The sequence below is a fragment of the Trachymyrmex cornetzi genome, unplaced genomic scaffold, assembly GCF_001594075.2.
Source record: "Trachymyrmex cornetzi isolate Tcor2-1 unplaced genomic scaffold, Tcor1.1 scaffold56, whole genome shotgun sequence".
NCBI lineage: Eukaryota > Metazoa > Arthropoda > Insecta > Hymenoptera > Formicidae > Trachymyrmex > Trachymyrmex cornetzi.
The window spans coordinates 2,051,916-2,075,253 of NW_017299871.1; the positions used below are offsets into that span (position 1 = coordinate 2,051,916).

Below are 23,338 nucleotides of genomic sequence, written 5' to 3' on the forward strand. Positions count from 1 at the left end.
CCGAGGCTGCTAGTCGGAATTATTAATGCACTTTCTCGGCCGTGCGATGAACTAGATTCGCTCGAGCATTCACTGCAGAGGGATTGTTAATGCAAAACTCGCGTTTATTACGTTGGCATGGAGAAGCGGCCTTAATTATGTAATACAACGAGCACCTCTCGTTCTCGCTTCTTTTCAAAGAGCATGACTTCATTCTCGATTCCCTCCGCCTGTACGAAGGGAATAAACGCGTTTTGAAATCTAAAAGTCTCGAATACCCCCATCGGCATTTTCCATTAATTATTCCATTGACTTGGAGCGTAAAAGCGATATTGCGGTTACTCGTTCGACAATCTATAAGCGCTGTTAATTTCTGCGTTACAACGGCGTTGCGCAAAACAGCGAGGAACAGGACTCTGCATTCTCCCTCGACGTTGCCCGCCCATTTATTTCTAAAAGGAAGGCAAAAAGAAATCATAATGTATAATCGTCGTTGCATACGCGGAACCAGTTCCGAACAGTGCAGGTTAATTTCGGCGCCGCGAGCTGCACAAAGCGCCGGGGACGTCTTTGCATTATTTCGGATAAATCGCCTCATAACGAGGCGTGAAACGAAGACCGAAAGGTTCGACGGCGCAAAAACCACTTGTCACGGTTTATTCGACGTAAATAAAGCGGTACCTTAATCAAGATCTTCGATCGTGCCGTAATTAGCGACGGAACCGCGCGCGTCGGTCGCCGGCATCGTTCTAACAGACGGCGAGTCCGCTTCGGTTTTTGCGTGATTTAATACACGGCTCGGTGTCTCTTATTTTTATACGCCATATAAAATCCGCGCCGGTCCACCGCTACGCGATGCTAATCCACGTCGGCAATAAGTGCTCGCGCACGTGTGCGGTAATCGGCTTGCGTGTAACAGAGGTCGGATCGCGTGACGCAACCAATTCCGGGAAGCACGAAGATTTTTTTTCATTTTTCCCCCCCTTTTTTCCCTTTTTTTCTTATAACCACGCGATTGTCTTTGCATGAATGCCTTTCGAGAAGCAGATGAAGTAAACCACCAAATATTTTTTTCCTTCTCTTCCGTTCCGAAAAAAAAGATGCTAATGGACCTACGTCCTCGAGATGACTCGAGTGGACATTCAGTCAGGCTGAAAATTGCCTGTAATCTAACTGTGCTTTCCAGCAAGAGTACTCTAAGAAAAATTTCTGATTAAAAATAAGCCAACCGGAAGATTTTGATAGTATCAGTTAGATTTCCGGTCGTCACAATTGGACGATCTGATGATTATCTCGATTAGAATCTGATTGATATGATCGGAAACTTCGAAAATAATTTTTATTGACGATTCTTATTGATATATAATTTTATAGATATAAAGTTTTAATTAGTGGCCAGAAATTTTATTTGAAAAGAGTAGTATTCTTATGGGGATGTTAAGGCCATCTGTATTATCGATTTGGTAGGACTTACACACATTTGATTTATGTGTCGTTGACATAACACTGCTTCATCAATATCGTACGCACACATATGTACAAATTTTCTAACTAATCTTTTATATTAGATATCTAATTCTAAGAACACAACATTGTTTATATAATCATTATAATTCCTAGTCCAAATCAAGATTGTTTTATACGTATGAAGTATAAAACTTGTATATAAAGCAAATATTGTTGCGAGTCGATGTCAGAAATCGATAATAAGACTATAATTTTCCAGTTTTTTCTGTTTTTTATGTAAAGTCGACCGGTTTTGACTACATTATCGTTTATACTTTAATTGTAGAGAAGGATTTTTTTGATCTGTATTTAAAGGCAATTAGAAAAATACTTATTTGAAAAATAATCGGTATAGATGACTTTAGGATCTCCGTAAAAGACTACAGCTTGTAATCCTAAGCAGAAAACACAATGTAACATAGTGATTATTTCATCTTTATTTAACATTGACAAACGGATGTAATGATTCACTGTATTGTACCCTGTCTTGTGTGCATATGCACTTTATTTGCCTTTTGCTGGAAAACACTCTAAAGTTGTGTTTTCACAGGAGCAACGAGAAACTTTTTATTGCTTACTGAATTGTCGGTGAATGTTTCCAAATTCCAAGAGCATTTTCTTTCGATTGGAAACACGATATAACAGCAACTTTTGTCTCTGGCAGAAATATTAAGAAACGTCATGAAACTTTCGACAACTTTTTCAAGAAATATTGATCAACAAAAAGTTTCTCGTTGCTTCAGTGAGAACACAACTTTACATAAATCTCTTTGAGCGATCTTGTTTAAACGTTTGTTATTCGTAAACATACAGTTTGTTTCTCCACGTAAAGTTGGAGCACGTTTCACTTGCAAGTGGACTTGATACGTATCGCGCCGTTTCAGTTTAGTTTATTTCACTCTGCAACTTTTGTTCCCTCGATGAATCTCGGTAATTACGGATATTTCCTTTTGTTTTTTAATAATTTTGGACATATCCTTTCAAACGAGAACGAGACGTGCGAATTTAACTCTTACCGTATCATGTACAATTTGGTGTCTCATCCATACCATCAAAGGTCACTAGAATCTCTTCGTTTTTTCACCTCTTCAAAATAATTCAAAATCTCTAAAAATTCACCAACATACTTTCAACTTTCTAGAATAAATATTGACTCTTTATTTTGGAAAATAATAAAATGTAGTATATAATTTATAATTATCGAAAGACTTAAAGAAATTAAGGGTTAAGTCTGTCTTAAGGGTCCTCTATATAGAAGTCGTAGATGGTCGTGGAATCTTTTAAGTCATAGGAAACCAACCAATCACAATCAAATATAAGGAGAATACTCGATTAGAATTGGTCCTACGACCGTCTACGACTTTTATGTAGAGGACCCTTTAGACGTAGGATAGGCAGAAAAAATCAATAACTTATCATAAAAAAACTCAAGTGATATTGTGACTATTGTGATTCACCAATTCGTTTATTGCTTACGTTTTATTAATTAAATTTTTTTGCCATGATCTTTAGTCTTTAATATAACTTTTTCTTTGTTTTAACGTCCACTATTAACTTTAATCTCGGTTCTTCTTGCTCTTCATCTTTTTTTTAATTTCTAGAGCAGGAAAGAGACGAAGAATTATTTGAATCAAGAATTTAAAACTAAACTACATTGATAAAAATGGGCATAATTGTAAGATAGATATTTCATTCTCTGCCATCAGTTGTATGACTATACGCGTCCATACGTTTCCCGTCAAGTTTACTCGAAACTAGATTGTCAGAACATGCAAATATCTGTCGGTTTCGAAACTTCCCGACACAACAGTGAACCGGCAACTCGGGACATTTGAACGGTGCGGCGCGTGGAGATCCGAATGAACGGTGGAACTCGAGAGCAAAAAGCTCGCGAGACGATGCTATCTGTAACGTGAGAAAATGGGTTTTCCCTATTAACCGATCTTGTTACGTGGCGCGTGTGAATGCACGTTCATTGTTACCGGAGACCACCGAAGCTGGTATTAATAAATAGGTCGCGATCGTCGGCCGACAGCTGAGGAATTGGTATACCTATCGCATTCTCGATTCCGGGACGGTGTGTGTTATTATTAGCAATGTGTGTAATAACGGTTCGCTTTGTTATTGGACTATCGATCGTTGTCGGTAATGCCAGGTATGCGAATTCGCGTTCGTAAGTTATCGGAGAACATTGAACTGGTTCCATGGAGAAGTCAACCGGCATATCTTTCACACGGCCTGAATTGTTATCGTCTTCGATTTCCTGCAGTGTTTCTTAACGACACGTCGATAATTTCTAAGTAATTATAAATATTTCGCCAATGCGCGCAAATTTTGAAAAATTAATTCAGAGAAACAGTAGGCGATAAAACATAGGGTAAACTCGGGTATGATGGCCATAGTTTTTTAAAATGCAAAAAACATACATTTATTCATGATAAAACATAGGGTAAACTCGGGTATGAAATGCAAAAAACATACATTTATTCTTGTTGCTTTTTAACAATATTCGGGATATTACTTTCACTGAAGCTTAAAGTAACAAATACTATCGAAATTAAAGAGAAAATACTTAACAGAACTTTAATTTTCATAATTATCAAAATATTATAAAGTATGCATTGGCCATCTTATCTGATTTTTAAGGAAAAGATGGCCATGACATTAAGAAAGATAGCCATAGTATTTATAAATAAATAATGAAAATAAAAGTATCAATTATAGGGCACATTACAATTTACGTAACTTTATTGTGTATGTAACGTTGATTATGGCAGCTTAACTATAATTTATTAGACATTATAACAGTTTTTAGCAGACACGTGCAAAACTTTGCAGATAGATCGAAAGAAAAAATATTAGATAATATTTATAATATTGTTATTTTGAAGTGTACTCATGTGAACTACTGTAAATATTGATTATCTTTAAGAATGACTATAAAAATGCACTATTTATCAATTATTGGAGAAATTATGGCCTATGGCCATAATACCCTAGTTTACCCTAAGCAGTAAGCGAATTGGTCAACCACAACAACATAGAGAATGTAAGATAATAATCTTACGTTCTCTACTTTGGATTGACCAATTTGCTTACTGCTTACGTCTTATTGCCTAAAGCGACGTTTACAATGACATTTTAAGGCGTATAATTTAAGCTTTAAACCTCAATCCGTAAGAAATCGATCATTCACAGTCAAATATGAGGATAATCATCGACTATGATTGATCGGTTTAATTTTTTACGGTTTAAAATTTAAATTTTATGCCTCAAAAAATCATATTGTAGATACCGCTTTAGAGCGGAAGCACAGAGTCTTGCATAATACATAAGAAAATGATTCAATCAAGAAGTCCTTCATTTTCTTCCTTTTTATGAAATGGAAAAACTGGTTAATTCTTTTATGCCTTATGCAAGAATCTCTATTCCTGCTCTTATATTTTTGTATGTGTTACGGGCCTTAGATTACAACTTAAATTACTGCGAGAAGACGGAACAATTGTTTATTGAAGTTTATTAGTGGTTTAAATGCAAGCAAAACTCGTCGAGTAACACGGCAGATTTTTGATACATACGTTTACCTCACGGGAGAAGAGAAGGAGTCTTTACCGCAGTAAACGCACGCACCTGGATATTACAGAATTTCTTAATGCAAGAGCGCGTACGTGCGTATGACCGCAAAGAATGCTCGGGAAGTAGATAATACGACGCTTGCGAGAAAGGCAAGAGTAAACATTAGGAACTCTTACGCCGACAATTTTGAAATCCGACAAAGAAATACGAGATAGTCTAGAGAGTATATAATATAAGATCTAAGTGCCGCTTACCGTTTGCCACAAATTGCCAGTTTGCGCCACAATAATTCCAATCATTTTTCCTTGAATGGTTTATTAAACGATGTTGTTTTTTTTTTTTTTATATCACGACGACGCGATTTATCAATTGGATGAATTGCATTCTTCGAAAAATTACGAGATTGTAATATTAGGGAAAGCGGAAAGAAATAAGTAAAATTCGCGTTTTATGCAAGTTGATTTAATCGATAAAGTAATTTTGCAAACATTTTAATTGTAGCTAGTTAAAATTAATCACGCTAATTATAACTGTTAAAAATAAATAATGCTGTTTTTTTTTTTTTTTAGAAATTTATAAAATGTGAAGCCGCTATAAAGTTATTGTCTTCTATTACGAATATTATATGAATCTGCGAAACGAAATCCGCGGTATCAATTAATCCGCGCATCTGACGCGCTCGATTAGATGATCTAATGAGTAGCTCGCGTGGAGCGGCAAATTAATAAGGCACGCAGGAATCCAATTAGGATATGGAAATTAATTAATTCGATGCGAAGCGGCTGGCAGGAAAAAAAAACAACTGAAGACTTTCACTGCACGTACATCGCTCGCACGTACACCGGTTTTCCCACAATATATCGAGACTTTTACACTTTCGTGATTTCCGATACTCATTAGCGGAAATTCCTTGGAGTTCAAAGGAGTTATAAATTTGAGCACTTATGCTACTAGTTACGTAACAGTTCAAATAAATCGGCTAATTGCGCGCAATAAAAACTGGCTCTTTATCGCATCCTCGAAAAAATATCGTCGTAGCTTCTAAGAATTTCATTTTACGATCGATTATTTATCTTTCATTGTTCTGATTAAAAGTCGAAGAATGTTTACGAAATCTTTAAAAACCGCGTAATTAGGCGAAATTAATGAATGTCGTAAATTATTAAATTGTTTTAAATATTTAATGTAAATATTTTCAAATTATTAATTTAATTACGACGATATTATTCCAAGGTTGATATTTACAGTGTCTTCTGAAAGAGAGAGAAAAAAAGATTATTATAGTGCGATCAAAGGTAGAGGCGAAAAAACGTTCGCAACTGGTTTATTAAGATGACGCTGGCGAAATGTCAACGTCGTTATAATTCTACTGCGACATGTAGAGGAATTTATCCTTGCTGTGCTCGCTAAAATATCGTATACATCGGTCACGATGAACGACGCCGACGTGTTAATACCGAGCGGGCATCGTTGCCTACGTCGGGGATTAAAGAAGTATCCCAGTATCGATAAGAAATTGTGGGATGCGAGCAGCAGATGGATACTGCAATGGGATAATATAGTGAAGCATCCAGGTGCGAGGGCGAGAGGATGTCACTGCGACATCCACAAGCCGCCTTGGCTGTATCCAGATTTAGGTATATGAATTATTTCTGCCGCACGAAAAGACGATCATCGATATAAAGCGATTATGATATTAGTTGACGATACAAATATTTTTAAAGCGGTGATGTGTCAATAATTTTTCTAATTGTGTTAAAAGCCTACGTTACATTTTGTAACAAAATAAGACATATTGATATTGATTTAAAATCCACATTAAATTATAGAATATAATAAAATATAATATTATTTAATATAATATTATATAATATATTTTCTCTGTAGATCATTTTGTTTCTAGATATTTTATTTTTTCTTTTAAAAAGTCTACACAATTTCGAAATCTTCTAATTTATTTTCGGAACTAATAAGAAAGATATACCAAGTCGCGATTGTGATAGTTTGTTTTTTTTTTCCAGTTGGCAAAGATACCGACGAACTTGATCGAGCAGCGGTAAGTACCGAACCCGAAAAATCGGCTTCATTACATGTTTATAAATACAAATAACGTTTTGAAAAAAATTACTTGTCTATTGCAGATCAAATCGGCTCCCATTAAAAGGCTTAATATGCCTCCGAAAAGAGGTCAATTTGGGCCTGCTAGAACACCATCCTCTGCCTTAGGTATATTCAAATATTATCAAATTTTATCTCACATGTGATGTTAATTATTATTACAACTTATATCACAAATTTAATGTTCTTAATTTTTTTTTTTTTTTTTTTGAAGCATGATATATGGCAAAAGTAACAGTAAAGCAAGTTTCTCTAAAATCGTTTTCGTTAGTAGCTGTTTATGCAAATATTTCAAGTAGCAATATATGTTAATATTCGTGGAACGAGTTATTTTTAATTTATAAAACTTGTTAGACATATTTAGGTAGAATGTAAATATTAAACATCGATATTTTTAAATTATATTAAAACGATGATAGCAGTGCTAGTTTATGTCGTATAAATCAAAAAGCTTTTTATGTAACCAATTGTATCGTGTATTTTACCCTGAGATGTGTCTCTTCGTCTTCCACCCGAAATATATATGAATGTCATGACTCAGTGTTGACTCGAATATCACAGAAGCACCGGTCTGCAAATGAAGCGCACGCGGGAAATATGTGCCGTAATCCTTACGCTTACTTTTAACCGCAATGCGGCTTTACTTTTGCATTTTGTTAACAATACATTGTCAGAGAAACTCGCCAGCAAAAGGTCAACGTATGTTGACGTTTCGATGACGAGGATATGCTAACTGTTCGCTTGCATGAAACAGCTCCTTCTGGTACTTCATCCTATACAGTCCCAAGGGCAGCGACCATCAAAAGAACTCAATCAGTAAGGTCGACACCAGGTACATCAAAATTCTACTATTGGCAATTACTATTTTAGAAAATATTTTGAAAAGTCCGAAGATGTTTTCGATCAAAAGAAAATGATTACATAGATAATCGCGCAATGCAATTCAGAATCTTAGATGCGAATAAATTTTACACACAACGCAGAATTTTGTCAATAAATCATCAATTCCTTAGAATAATAAATACCCTCTATGTTATTGCTTTTTAATAATCGGCCATATGCTTCTCATTTATAATTTTTGACATGTAACTACATACAGTGCTTATTTATTACATGCAGTATTATCATTTTTGTTTATCTGTAATGCATTTCGCGACCGCTTGAGCATTATTCACAGCAATTTATAGCAATTTATAGCAATCTATGTAATTTAGAATTAGTTTCATAATTATTCACAATTTCTGAACGTGCAAAGAATGAAAAGTATAGTTCTTTAGCGCACATATGTATTTACGTATCGAAGCGAATATAAAGAAAACTATCATTACTTGTATTTAGCGCAAGCCGGAGCCGTTGACGAAGAATGCTTTATTACTTCATTCGAGGACGTACCTACCGTTAATCTATTCTCAGCGAAGGATCTCGAAGAACAGATGAAGAGTATCAGGGATACCGTGGGTGACGATAAAAAGGATTGGAAACAAAGAATGGATAGCGTATGTATAGATAGCGAGAAAATGAGATTATCTTTCTTCTAAGATAGTGAGACTATTTTATCTTCGGCTTGACGATATTTTTTATTCGTTGTCTTCCTGCTTTTCCAGATGAGAAAGTTAAGAGCCATTGTACTCGCAGGTGGCACTAATTACGAAAATTTCCACGAGTGCCTAAAGAGCGTACAGCGACCGTTCGAACAGGCCTGCACCGATCTTAGATCCCAAGTAGCACGAGAAGCATGTATAACTCTCGCTTTTCTGAGTCAGAGCCTGAAGACCAAATTCGCCAGTTTTGGCGAGGCGGTTTTGCTCACGTTAATGAACCTCATACAGAACAGTGCCAAGGTAAGTCTCACGGAATGCTAGATCGCTGCTACATTTAGATACAATTATTGTCTAAATTGCTGTATCGAGTCTAATTGCACATCTTTACGACGAACGTCATACCTCATAGAGTCTTACGTCGTTCGTGTGTCCGTTAGTTTTTATGTAATTTCCATAAGAGGTAAGAATTTAATTACTCTTGCCATTTTCAACTAGGTCGTAGCTACAGCCGGAGCGGTGGCAGTTCGGTTTATCCTTCAAAATACCCACTATACTCGATATGTGCCTATTATTATATCGTGCGTGAGCAACAAGAGCAGAGATATTCGTAGGGCGTCTTGGGAATATCTGGCTTTAATCCTGCAGACCTGGCCTACGCAGATATTGCAGAAGCATATAACAATATTACCGGACGCACTTAAAAAAGGCATCGCGGATTCCGACGCAGAAGCACGAGTCTTCGCCAGGAAGTGAGTAAACCTTTGCAGCCGGATTCTAATGATGCCTGCCTTCGTTTTAGATCAATTTAACAATTTATTAATTTTATCACTTTTTATAGATCGTACTGGGCATTTAAAAATCACTTTCCAGAGCAGGCTGAGATACTACTTAATAACTTGGACGCGACGTATAAACGCTCCTTGATGTCTCTTAGCAATAGTGGTAGTAGTAACAGCTTAAATGTCATGGCTAATATGAGATCGTCGAGCGTTAGTCCACGTACAGCCAGACCCGTGATGAGCGCGGCAGGTAAAGACTTTCTGCTTGTTTACTACCGCGATAAAACGTTCCATTAAAACGGATTACGTTGCAATTGAATGTATTAATGTTACTCGTGCTGCAATCTTAATATAAAAGACTTGTCACTCTGTTTTCATGCTGCTTTGCGACTTATCTTTACATTAAACATATGAAGGTAGTACGGAAAATTTGCATCAGACCACGGGTCAACCGCATGGTCCGCTCAGACGTACTCCGTCCTTGCCTCGGTCTTATCGTCAATCTGGTATCCCGATACTACAAAGACCAACAGACAGTCATTGTAATTGTTCTATCGTCATTTCCTTCAGAAATAAATCGCACTTTGTATACGTTACGTCACACACTCCAAAGAAAGATGCACAAACGGAATTGTTGTCTTACGTTGATTTCCTTTTTTAAATCTTGCACAGAAGTTGTAAAGTAGAAATTACATGGAGCTAATACCACAGAATTAATCCGTTTTATAATTCTACAGACCGAGGTACACCAGGAGTTAGATCTACCAGTGCAATTGATTTGCAAGCTGCTCAAAGAGCGAAAGCGAGATTGATGTACGCGAATATGAGCAGACAAAAAGCAGCGGCACTTCGTGAGTAATATCTTATTAAATTTTATAAAGTTAAATGATATCAAATTGAACATTAAACAACTCTTTGTCATTATATATGCAATAAATTGTACCATTTTGTATTATTTCAGCTCGTCCTACTAAATCCCCGGATCCTAATGCGGTTGCTAGCCCAGAAAGAGTGGCAAGGACGAGGACAAGAGTGGCGGGAGTTTCACAATCTCAACGTACGTTTTGCAATTTTCTGTGAAAGAAAAGAAATACGTAATGGAGAATTATTAACGAAAATTGTTTTTTCACAACAGCTAGTAGTAGATCGGGTTCCCCGTCGTCTAGACTAAGTTACGCCACATACAATCGTGAAGGTGAATCACTGATCGGCAGACCAAGGCGATTATCCGGACATACTATTGGCAGCACAAGCAACAGTCGTGAGCCGAGTCCGCAGAGATTTGGGAGCAAACTAAGGTAAGTACAATTTCGTTTATCGAAAATTCTGTAAATTTGTACAGTTGTGATACGAATTATTTGAATTGATAGAGGGAGGAATCTACACATGTCGCCAACGGACAGCACTAGACCACCAGTAATGGCGCAGAAGATGTTGCAGAAATCACGCGAAGCAGAGTCTGCGTTGGCGGATGCTTTAACCTTCGACAATATCGACAATTACACCAGAATACCGGCCAACAAAGGGGATCACAGTGACGACAGTGAAAACAGCAGTATATGCTCGGAAAGAAGTATAGACGGTTTTAGACGAACCAGTGATGTAAGTGCAAATTTTATTAGTAAATCAAAGAAATAAGAAAGTGACGCACGTTCGTTGGCTTTAGTATTAAATTTTTGTTACTTCGATCAAAACATGGACATATATCACATTACAGAATCGAAGTTATGTAATATGTTTATTGTTAAATTAATTTTTTTTTATAAGCTAGCACACACACACACGTTTACAAAGGAAAAAATGACGAACACTCACTCATGTGTCATGTGCTATTAATACTATAAATTTACACATTTTTATATTATAATTAATAAATTTACCGCTTTTTATAATTGATTGGTTAATGCTTGTACACGGTACTTGGATTTTATTTCAATTTTAGTGGCATGCAAATTAACACGTAAATTCCAAAATTTTGTATATTTTAGTTTTATAATTTAATAAAAGATATATTTGTTAAGATATAAAATGTATGAAGTTATTTTACAATTTTATATTGATTATACGAATCAAGTTTTTATTATAGAAAACAGAGTACTTCAATGAAGCTTTTAGCACTGTATGATAATATAGCTAATGCATGGTTTTTTCACTTTTGGTTTTGTTGCGGCATATTTGTTTGGTTTGGACTAACGCGACACGCCGTTCTGTTCTCCATATTTCTCCATCGCCCATCTACCCATTAGTCGTTCTCATGGAGTGGCTCTCAATCGAGATTATACCGTGATCTATGGGATCAATCTGTCCCGAAGGTTTGTTAAATTCCTTTTTTTTTTATTTCTGCTCATTGAAGTAAAACTGACTTGTTAAATATTCGTAAATCGATTAATACAGCAATTATATATATGTTAGTATTAAAAAAAGAAAAGATTATTATTTTGAGAACATTCTTTTTGTTATCCATTATTTTGCATCAAGAATATTTCAGAATATAGTTATAAATTAATATTAATACTTGGAAAGCAACACGCAGCAATTTTTTCTCATTTTACAGGACATTAAAGAGATTATTGAAAACTGTGCTCATAAACATTGGGGAGACAGAAAAGAAGGTTTAGTGGGCTTGCAACATTATTTGAGTAACGGAAATACTTTGACAACAACAGATTTGCGTAGAGTGACAGATATTTTTACGAAAATGTTTATGGATTCTCACACCAAGGTGTTCAGTTTGTTCTTGGACACATTGAACGAACTACTGATTACTCACAACGAAGGTCTTGGCGATTGGTTGTATGTTTTATGTGCGAGGCTTCTCAATAAGTTAGGCACCGATCTATTGGGATCTATACAAACAAAGATACATAAAACGCTTGATGTTGTGAGGTAAGGATTCAACAACTTTTATTCACGCAATACTATATCATTTATATCATCGAATTTATTGTGATTATTAAATTTTAATATGCACGTATACGTAATGATTTTTCCAGAGATTATTTCCCGGGTCAACAGCTTCTACCAGCTGTGATGAGGTATCTGACAGATCCAACACAAACACCAAATTCTCGCGTGAAAGTAGCAGCATTGACTTTTATCACGCAGATCGCTGAGACGGCAGAACCGTCCGCGCTAGGCAGTTCTGCAGCGACAGCACTTGCACGACTGCTCGACTGGTCGAATGACGGCAAAAGCCACGACGTGAGGAGACATGCGCAAAACGCTGTGATATCACTTTACAATCTTAATCCGCCTCAAGTTACTATGATACTCTCCGAATTACCAAAATACTATCAAGTGTGTTGAATGAACTAATTATTAGCTTACTCATCTGCGTTTTCTTATATCGCGCTGAATCATTGTTTTTCTTTTTTTTTTTTTTTAGGAAACAGCCTGGCCTTTAGTACAGAACCATTTAAGGAAATCTTCCACTTCTAGTACTCCGGCATCACCTGGTACACCACCGCCTAGATCGCAAAATTCGCCCGCTCGAACGAAAGCGAAAAACGATGTTAAAGCGGACAAGACTGAAATCGATGGAGGAGACGAGAACTTGGAGGAAGTATATAAGTACGTGGACAGCGTTCCGTGTCATGTTAATTTATTTGCAACACTGAATCTAAACATTTTATAATTAAACATAATGAAACCTAACACATTCTAATTTTTAAACAATATTAAATATACTAATTTTGGAAGTTCTTCCTACAGATCTCTACGACGCACGACTGCTGAAATCCAAAATTACGGCTTCGAACGTTTAGAGAGAGCCACCACCAGCAAGGATAGTGGTATCAGCAATATGGCAGATGTAGAGGAAAGAATGGAAGGTTTGACGTTATCCAATTCGGTAAGTTTAGTAAAATAATATCGTGACAAAACAAGAATGAATTACAATAAGATTATCCTAATTATTATTTTCAGGGTCGATCCTCGTCCGTTTCCTCACCGACGCAACGAGGACGATCTGTTAGTAATATAACGGTAAATGGATCCGATACAATTGCCGGTGATTTGATTCTACCTCAAGAGAACAATGGTTACAAAACGCATGGTATGTGTTTTATTTTTTCAGAAAAAATCTGTGTATATAAAATTGAAGTGTTCTACATTATTTTATATACAGGATCATCACCAGATTCAACAAACAGACCAGAAATTGTGGATAATATGGTTACAACTCTACAATCTAAAGTAGCGCAAACTACGGAAAAAGTATCGGCGTTGCAAGAATTTCAACTCTATGTCCGCGAAGGCGATTCATCATATATTAAACGAAATTTCAAGTACGTCACGATGTATAACTCACACGTATCTTAAGGCTCGTTTCTACTAGAGTTGATCGTGGCGATCGGAATATTATCTTCTTTTTCTTCTTTTATGAAGAAGAAGCCGGTACATCAGTAGCGAGCCTTAACGCGGCATTTTAATCCTGGTGATTTAACAATTCTTTGATATTTCAGGAAAGTGCTCAAAGTTTTGTTAGACAGCTTATCCAATGACGGCAAAGTGATACAAGTAGAAGTTTTACAAACGCTGATCGATATGCTTAAGTGTTCCGAGTTGATAGAAAGCTTTTCTTCTTACAATGAGTTACTAATATTGAAAGTTATCTATGCCTACAAGTCAGACGATCAAAAGGTCGATTCTTCCGGCGGTAGCGGTGGCAGATCTCCAGTGAGTATTAATTCCATTTAATTTTTTAATTAACAAGTTAGTAGTGTTACATATCTGACATTTATATATCATTAACAGGTTCATTGGAATGCGGAAAAGTGCGCGGCGACGATGGCTATGGTTTTAAAACCGGAACAAATTATTCATTTGGTCTCCACTATAATTGCTACAGAAACATACCCATTGAATATGGGTGCGATAAAGATGTTGCATAAGGTGGTAGAGCATTGGGGTCGAGAAGCAATTGAACCTCATCTTGCCAAAGTTATGCCTGGTCTTATTAAGGTGAGAAAAATTGATGAAATTCAAATTTGTGTTTAACATATTGAATGACCTCGGATCGCACGAAAATTCATCTGTTTTGCGCAGGTCTTCATAGCGTTGTACAGCGTTATATTGCCTGCTATGCGCAAACAGAGGTCATTCTCTTATTGAACAGAGTATATGTATTGATTGTATTTTTCTTTGTATTACAGGCTTACGATGATAATGAAAGCGCGGTTCGTAAGAGCGCAGTCTTTTGCATGGTGGCAATTCACGTCGCGGTCGGCGAGGAAGCGTTAAAGCCGCACCTAAGTTGCCTGTACTCCAGTAAGCTCAAACTACTGAACATCTATATACAACGTGCGCAGCAGCAGGCGAACAGTCAACCCGCGAGTCCGCGTAGTAACAGCAAGAATTAACCAACATCCAATACCACGACTCTCAGGGTCGCGATACTTAAAAGATTCGCTCGCTTCGGCGCGCGGCATGAGCAAGTGCTTGTTAGCTTCCTCAGTAAGTCCGATCCATCATGATGGTTGATGACGACGGTTTTAACAGTATGACTCGAAAGTTTTGATACGATAGAGACTGATGTGCGTATGTGTGTGTGTGTGCGTCACTTCGCGACGGAGTGCGAATCGCTGTTGGAGACGACAAAGATATATGCGGAATCAACGCGACTAATTGTTTTGATGTTACGTTTATCGAATTAATTGTTAAAACAATAAGGGCTTATATAGTTGGTTAATTCTTATTAAGAGAGTAAAGCAAAGGGAATTCGTAACATACGGTTCGCAGATTTTTTTTTCATCTTTTATGAGATCATAAAACAACTATATTGCTATAAGATTAATTATACGCCTTTAAGTGAGCATCGTGTAAATTCGACTGATACATCTTTTAAGTACCGTTCCGTGATACGCAAGGTTTTTTTTCTGTGGAAAGGTTTGTGAAATTATTTATCCATTATATATTCCTTTACGAAATGAACTGCTTCTTAATTTGTGTAATTTTGCTAATCATCTTTTTTATTTTCTTACCATGATCTTGTACATAATGTCAACTATGCCGTGTTTTATGGTAGGAAGCCACAGTATTTAGGAAGTCCAATATTTATGTTGATCGAACTTTTATTTCCATTTTTGCAAACGGTAAGATTAAAATAATTTTTTTTCTCCCGGGATTTCAAACCTTCCATCGCCATAAGGAACTGATAATTCAACGAGACGGATGACAAACTGAGAGAACGCAATACAACAACATCACTGTCTACGAATATGATTTAAATATCTCTCGTAATGCGCAGCCGAACACTAATCACACAAATTAATCAACAGATGTTAAAATATGTATATCGTATGCTTATTTACATTTAGTACCGAATTTACGTTTAGCGTCGAGCGTAATTGCATATCCGGCGATATGTCGTGATGCACCTCACAGCAACGACACGTGATAAGGAAAAGTGAAAAGTGTATAATTTATTCAACTGAAATCTACGTGCTAGTCAGATTCCCAAGGACGCACAATGACGTAAAAGACACAAACGGAATAGTCGAGTCTTTTTTGACGAACCATGCATAGACACACAAATAACACATACACGAAAGAATATACGTGAGAGAGAAAGAGATTTTTGATGTGAGAGAATGAGATTGCGTGGCTGAGAAATTAGCGCGTGTTTAAGAAGCAAGCATAAATAAAGTAGCAGTGATTAGTAAATTGATCTGCTGGAGACTAACATTAACACTTAAATTGTTCATCACGTTGCCAATAATTGAATGAACGCTAAATCAAACGCTAACGTAACGAGTTTAGTAACATTTTGTGCCATTGTCGTTTCTGTTTACTGTATAAGAAAAAAAATTATATATATTCTACGTCATAAATCATCCCTTTTGTCCTTTTCTTACTACATATATTTAGTCGAGATACGAGATATATCTGTATATATATAAATATATATATAAGGATAATAATTATAATTTTATTATGAATTTGTCAAGGCGCAACATTGAAGTATTACGAGATATTGGAAAAATCATTTTTTTTGGAAACGTTCATTGTGAATACGAATATACCGAACGTAAAACAGATAGAGAAAAGTGAGTCACGATAGAATATAAAAAAATCTGATAATATCTCGATAATTCAGCGTGATGACGCGATAATTTACGTCTCGGACACAATACGGCCAAATAGTGCCAAAGAAAATGCAAAATATCGAATGAATATTAGAGTGAGGAGTAATTTGAAAGGGAAAACACGAGACAGACGTACTGTATTTCTTTTACTTGGTGCCTTTGGCGTCGACGCGACGGAATTTGATTGAAGATTGTCTCTCAGCATCACCTAGAAACAATTTTGCGGATAACACACGATCGAGATTATAGAGGAGGAAAATACACAAGGTCTTCGACTGTTGCCGACGTCGTATAAATGAACACTGCTTCGCGATAAAGAAAAAAAGAAGAAAAAGGTCTTACTGATTATTCTCGTAGTATAGAGAAATTTTAGATGAACTCGATATTTTTCCCATTCTGCGCTCCGAATAGAATCTCGGAAAGTACATTTCACAAATAGATATTTATTCCACGTGCGAGTATTAATTACTCTACGCTTGTGCGACACTTTATTCGAGATGCTGAATTGTCAAATTATTGTCGAGATAAATAAATAATATTTGTGGATAGCCTCTCGTGGGAAAGACGAGACGGATCCTCGTTGCGCAATTAAATAACCGATATTTCGCTCGGCGATATTCTGATTGAAAGATTTAATCGCGCCTTTAAATCTGCGGAAGATTCAAATACGCCATTAAGTAACCATCTGCAAAATCAAGTTGTATCAAAAAGAGGACTCAACACAGATCGATAAAATTCGCAAAGATTCATTTTAAATATACATATATATGCGACGTTTATTTCAAATATGCATTTTGCGAATCTTGTCTTGCATTGAATTCACAATTTTCGATACTCAAGCGCTTTGGCGATCTATTTGACTTCACGTCGATTTAAGGCATGGCCTGTGTGACACGTGGTTGTGTGTGTGTATATATATACATATATGAAATAATACTTAGAACGTGTAATTATATTATACGTAATATAATAATTGATATACGGATTAGGTAGCTCATCGTCACTGCCTGCAGCGTTGGTCGTGCTGAGGATACGAGGCTCTCTGACACAGCCAGGCTCTGCGTGGTGATAGTGTTTATCGATTCGCTTGTTCTGTTAAGTTTTACGAGCGTTATTATTATTATTATTATTAATATTATATCGATACTCGACTTGCGTTGTAATTGTAACTCGATGCGTGTGTGATATATATGAGGATTTGGCGGTGGGCGTTACGAACGATCCTCGGCGACAGTCTCTCCTTTTTTTTCGAACGCGAAGCCGAATCGTTCGGTCGCCCACGGAGAAGCTATAGGATGTAAGCCTCCTGCGTTATCATTTTAATGTTTGTTAACATCCGCTGTTAACTATTTCGCATAATAAATTTCGTCGTTAAGCGTTTCTGTCGTACCCCCCCCCCCCCCCTCTACGTGCACCGCTATCACGTTTCTTTTTCTTCTTTTTTTTGCATCCGGCAGTTGCAAATCGCAGTTTTATTCGTCCGCTTTGCGCGCAATGCGAAATGTCCCAAATCATTAATTTAGTTAATTGTCCCCCCGTTTATTCGAAGGTTCAACTATCGAAAAACAAATTCCATGTGCGTGCGCGATGATCGACTGACAGCGCGACTCGTGCGATCCGCTAAACGATACTTATTTCTGAAATTTGAGAAGTAATTAGATACTTAGATTTGAGATTCAACAGTGTGGCAAAAAGCTCAACTTGAAACAAGTTGATTTCCTGAGAAAGTATGAGTGAATGGGCGCCGCAGTTATTTATGAATAAAACAAAGAATTGTATTGTAATTACTAATTATTGCGTCTTTATTGCTATAAAAATTTTACATATGTTCGATTATGTTTAATATATATCTGACATATTAAAGGGGCATGAGACACATTTTCTTGCTGCGAATTCGATGTAAAAAAATCTGGAAAAGCTTAGTAAAATTTTCAAAGAACGTTCCTTATAGTATGTTGCATTGTATTATGAATCATGCAGTTCAATTTTTAATCAAGGAGAAATATTCTGTTTTAGAGGCCGGTATTCATAATCGGTTCTTATTTCAAGACCGTCTTAAGTAATGTATTATAAGATGCTAATATGGCTTTGTGATTGTTTTATCTTAAGACTGCATTTAAGACAGTCTTAAATATAAGAATCAATTGTGAATACCGGCCCAAGAATCTGATTAGATTGGATCACATCTGTTTTAGTTTTGGAATTCGAATGTTCCGCTTTTGCCCTGAAGCATCGTGAAGTTGACGTCGATGCGCGACATCGTAAGAGAGACTTCGAGTCGAACGGATCTCACGCAAGTTCAGTCCGTTCGCGACGCATCTTTGAATTTATTCTTCGTGCGTATACTTCAATAATGCATGCGAAGAAGTACTTCCTCGAGCCACGATGTAGATGTGAGTACTATCGTTATTCATCCCGTTAATTACGTTCATTCGAGCGTGGACAATATTTTGAATAATTATGAGCGCGATATGCGCCTGAAAACGAGAGGTCTAATCGAGGTTAATTACCTCGCCATGAATCACCCTGCGAATAGTGCGAATTAATGAAATGACCAAATTGCTGAATAGGAGAATGGCAAATTTCTATTAATTATAGTCGATTTGTTTGTAAATTGCGTGTCAATCTTGTGACGGTTATGGTTACGACTGTCCCGTATAATGGATCCTCGAGATCAGAGCTGTTCTTCATCGCATTTGTGTCGCAAGCGCACATATCGTTGTTACTCCTGGCGAAAAAAATTTTTACGAAAAACTACATACATTGAAACAATAAGGCTTAGAAATTCTTCATAGAAGTTTTACATAGATATTCGTAGTGAGACGCCTAGAGTGGCGTTGTTTGTTCGAAAAACCAAGAAATCCTCAAATAACGATACTACGTTCCATTACGAATATTTACGAAAAATTAAGAATTTCTAAAATCTTGTCCCAATCTATGTTGTTTTTCTGTACTTTTTCTGTAAAAATTTATTTTCCGTCAGGATCTGGACACACCCCGAAAATCATTTTTTCCACATACATTCTCAGACAACATCAAAGTCCAAAATCGGAACACAAGACGTCTTAAAGATATTTTTGCAAAAGATATCTTTAAGATTTCGTATTGTCTGGATTTGTAATTAGACTTTTTCTTGCGCTCGATCTGGTGGATCCGGCTCGACAAATCTCAACGCAGAGACGAAAGCCCGAGGAGAGGAATAAAATACTAGAGAATAAAACGCGAAGATGAGAAGCTCTATCGAGATTTTTTTCACGCCGATCAATTTGAACAATAAACTATCATCGCGACGATATTACCACTGTATTGATATTGTAATTGCCAACTTGACAAGGCATTGATACGAGACGTCGTTACTGCTCTCTGCATTTCCGTTTGCGATCAAATTGCCGTTTCTTCCTCTTTAATACAAATAAAGATCGCATTAAATATGTAGCGTAATTTGGCAATTGCAATAACGATTTCTGTCATTGTTCGCTCGCCGATTCATTCGAGACTTATCAGGAATATTGCGAAAGTTTCCTGAGGAAATAAACATTTTGTCCCAACCTGGTCTTTTTAATCAATCCCGTACTTTTTACCAAAGCTTTACTACGAAAAATTAACGTAAATATGATATTTATTAAGCTACGATTGATTTTTTTAGTAGCAATTATTGACACAATATTGCCCAAATATTAGCCCAATATAATCGATATATTGCTAATAAATTGCTACTGGATTTCCTGCATTCATCATTATTGTATAATCGTCAATCGATAATTAATTATTTCTAAACTAATCTTTGAATTATAATTTGTTAATTAGACGGACGAGAATAAATCAATTAAGAGAAATAATATTCTATTTGTATTTCAATATGAATTTATAATATTTATATACATATTTAATTCTGCAAACCACGCGTAGAAATCTTTTTCAATCTTGAAACGCAATCATGAACAGAACTAGAATAGTAATATTATATTAAATTAGTAAGCAATTTAATAATTTTGCCAATAAATAAATATAAGAATAATTTGATGTTAAGAACCTTAAAAACTGCAAATAATTTCGCGCGCGGTTTGCAAAATTGGATACTTGTATAAAAATTCACACCGAAATACTTAAGCACTAAGATCTGCTTTGTGTAACCGAAAATAGGATTATTTTTCTCAATTGATCCAATCTCTCACCATTTATTGGATCGTAATCAAATTAAGAGGAGAGTGCTTTATATTACAAATGCTTTATTAAACTAATGTAAACAATGACATTGTGTGTATAGTAATAGAAGCTCGTATAACGATACAAATGTACATCGACCTAAATATCACCGCGTATACATGAAGAAGAACGGCAGAACGGAGAGAAAACGGAGGAGAAATCTCTCGTTCCAAATTCACGCGTTTTTGCAACAGCGGTCTCGTCAGAAATTTCTAATTTGTATAACGCAAATATGTCGAAAAGGTATCGCGATTCACAAAAACGCAAGATCTTCCATGTCACTCTTTTCGCGAACGAATACGAAGTTTCTTGCTACGGATAAATTAAGTATTAAAGCTTGTTTATTTTACGAGGGAAACAAAGAAAAACAAAGTGGAAAATGATATCACATGTAATAAAAGTAGATAATCGATGGCCGGCTGCATCGAGTTTGACCTCATCGATTCTTCGTTCTTATCGGAATGATCGATTGAACGGTGATCAAACATAGGGTGCTATTCATAGTCCTTCAGAGAAAATCGGAGACTGGGAATAGATCTAAGATCTTACGTCTTAGCTTGAATCCTAAAGTCGAATCTTAGATTCCATTCAACCAATATAATGATCGTTTCGAGACAATCGTCTCAAAATGACTGATTGTATTAAATATAAGATTAGACTATGAGCATCACTCATAATCGCGATGAAACTGGCCATCAGTCGGAGATGAAACTTATTTTGCAAAAGCGTGGTGAACGGCACGTCGCCAACGCGAGCCGAAAATTACGGGAGGTTTGTCTCTTATTGTAACTTATCACATTCATATATGGCATATATCGTGTATTTCAACGTATAAAAATATAAAATTCGATTCGCCGATTGGGATCCTTCCAATCTGTCGAAGAGTGCCGTCCGTCACGGGTTTACACGACGATTTCCTTCCTCAAGTCTATTTAGACGGAACGATTTTGTGTAAAACCATCTGAACCACGCAACAATTTATTTGATTACTATTTGATTACAATTAAATTATACAGTGGAGTTATTTTTTATTTACAAATTTGATTGTCAACACGTGAGTGACAAATTTCATTTTGTTCGATTGTATTCATGTCGCTGTTTTTCGTTGAAGTGTCTGCACGATATTACGATGAATGTTGTGAAGAAAAGAACGGTTTTATTGAAGTATTTCAAAAATTTAGTTACCCAGACAACATCCAAAATCAGGACACAAGATTTCTAAAGTCTTGTGTCCACCATGCTAGAAATCAGTCCGAGACCTCGGATGAAGAAAGAATTGATCAATCGCGTTGGTCACGTGACTAAATTGTTCAAATGTGATTTGTTAATCCTTTCTCTGTCCGAAATTTCGGACCGATTTCTAACATCATGGACACAAGACTTGAAACACCTTAAAGATTTTTTGCAAGATAATAGCGAAAACCGTATAAAAGATGTATTGAGTCCCGATTTTAAACTTTGTGTTGTCTGAATATAGATACAGATCTGAAAATAATTATGTTGAACCATTTAAATAATTATAATAGACGATTAAGTTGGTTGTCGAGATTTTTACAGCATTAATTATTATCACGAGTATCCTACGTAATTATTTTTAGATCTGTATCGGCCTAATTTTTCTATATGATTTAGTAAAACCATTTTTTCCATGTACCGTTGCGAGCGTTACTTTTTTTAACAACGTCTCGCTCCGTCTAAATGGTCCTTAATAACGTTAAACTAAATATTTCTTGAATGATCTAAGTATCTGTCCTAAGTAAACGGCGCCGAGCGCAAGCAAATTATCCGCTCAATAAACTCACTTGATCGCAGCGAATTCGTGAAATATTATAATACATCGAGAATTATTTCAATTTTTCGGAATGAAAAATCTCGCTCTGTAGAACAAGATGAACTCTTTAATGAGAAACCAACTTTTTAGAGTGAGATTTCACTCCAAAGAATTTAGAGAGAAGGAATGCTCGATCGGAAAATTTACTACAAATCGCTATACATTTTTTATCTATCTCAGACTAAAGTTTCAGCGGCATAATCACATCTCTCTGGTATCTATACAAATTCGTTTATTACGTAATTACTCAGTATATTAAATTTTCACGGTTTTAAATCGTCAATGGCTGCGTTCGGAAACGTCGCTCGGATACCTCCGATGTCTCGGATTCGTCATCTGTCCTTCTTTAATATTAAATGTTAAACGAGGACAGATGATGAATCCGAGACATTGGAGGCATCCGAGCGACGTTTCCGAACGCAGCCTATGTTAATGTTCATAGATCGTAAATTATTATTTAATCTTCCCGGGATCGCACCGTTACGCACCGTTACGTTATTGAAGTAAAACAGCGGCAAAATCGAGTGATTTAGAAAGCGGAAAATTCTTTATCGCGATCAATTCTGTGATCTACGCGACATCAGATCGGCATTATAATACTGTAACGATAATTCTCATGCGAAATTGTCGTAGAAAAGGAAAATTGGAGGCACTATACTTGGACGCTTTCGCGCACGAAGCGTATACGATTCTTTGCTAAACGCAAATCTCGCATTC

The 23,338-nt window shown here is 36.2% G+C and overlaps 1 protein-coding gene across 6 annotated transcripts in view; it reads left to right on the top strand.

The window, feature by feature from the left end:
• Nucleotides 1-16,330, top strand: part of chb (CLIP-associating protein) — a 44,885-nt gene extending 28,555 nt beyond the window's left edge. Inside the window, exons 1-23 of one of the 6 annotated variants that reach the window (XM_018514977.1) lie at nt 6,314-6,698; nt 7,083-7,117; nt 7,203-7,287; nt 7,934-8,011; nt 8,518-8,675; nt 8,784-9,020; nt 9,216-9,469; nt 9,559-9,749; nt 9,916-10,041; nt 10,237-10,350; nt 10,461-10,556; nt 10,635-10,797; nt 10,870-11,101; nt 11,746-11,811; nt 12,054-12,385; nt 12,493-12,796; nt 12,885-13,069; nt 13,211-13,349; nt 13,424-13,553; nt 13,626-13,785; nt 13,963-14,176; nt 14,255-14,461; nt 14,653-14,859. In XM_018514977.1, coding sequence (XP_018370479.1) covers nt 6,494-6,698; nt 7,083-7,117; nt 7,203-7,287; nt 7,934-8,011; nt 8,518-8,675; nt 8,784-9,020; nt 9,216-9,469; nt 9,559-9,749; nt 9,916-10,041; nt 10,237-10,350; nt 10,461-10,556; nt 10,635-10,797; nt 10,870-11,101; nt 11,746-11,811; nt 12,054-12,385; nt 12,493-12,796; nt 12,885-13,069; nt 13,211-13,349; nt 13,424-13,553; nt 13,626-13,785; nt 13,963-14,176; nt 14,255-14,461; nt 14,653-14,859 — 3,918 coding nt within the window. In that variant the 5' untranslated portion in view covers nt 6,314-6,493. Of the gene's footprint in view, nt 1-6,313; nt 6,699-7,082; nt 7,118-7,202; nt 7,288-7,933; nt 8,012-8,517; nt 8,676-8,783; nt 9,021-9,215; nt 9,470-9,558; nt 9,750-9,915; nt 10,042-10,236; nt 10,351-10,460; nt 10,557-10,634; nt 10,798-10,869; nt 11,102-11,745; nt 11,812-12,053; nt 12,386-12,492; nt 12,797-12,884; nt 13,070-13,210; nt 13,350-13,423; nt 13,554-13,625; nt 13,786-13,962; nt 14,177-14,254; nt 14,462-14,652 lie in introns of those variants that run through there. The other 5 variants (XM_018514972.1, XM_018514973.1, XM_018514975.1 and 2 more) reach the window with 5 other exon arrangements.
• The last annotated feature ends 7,008 nt before the right edge of the window (nt 16,331-23,338 follow it).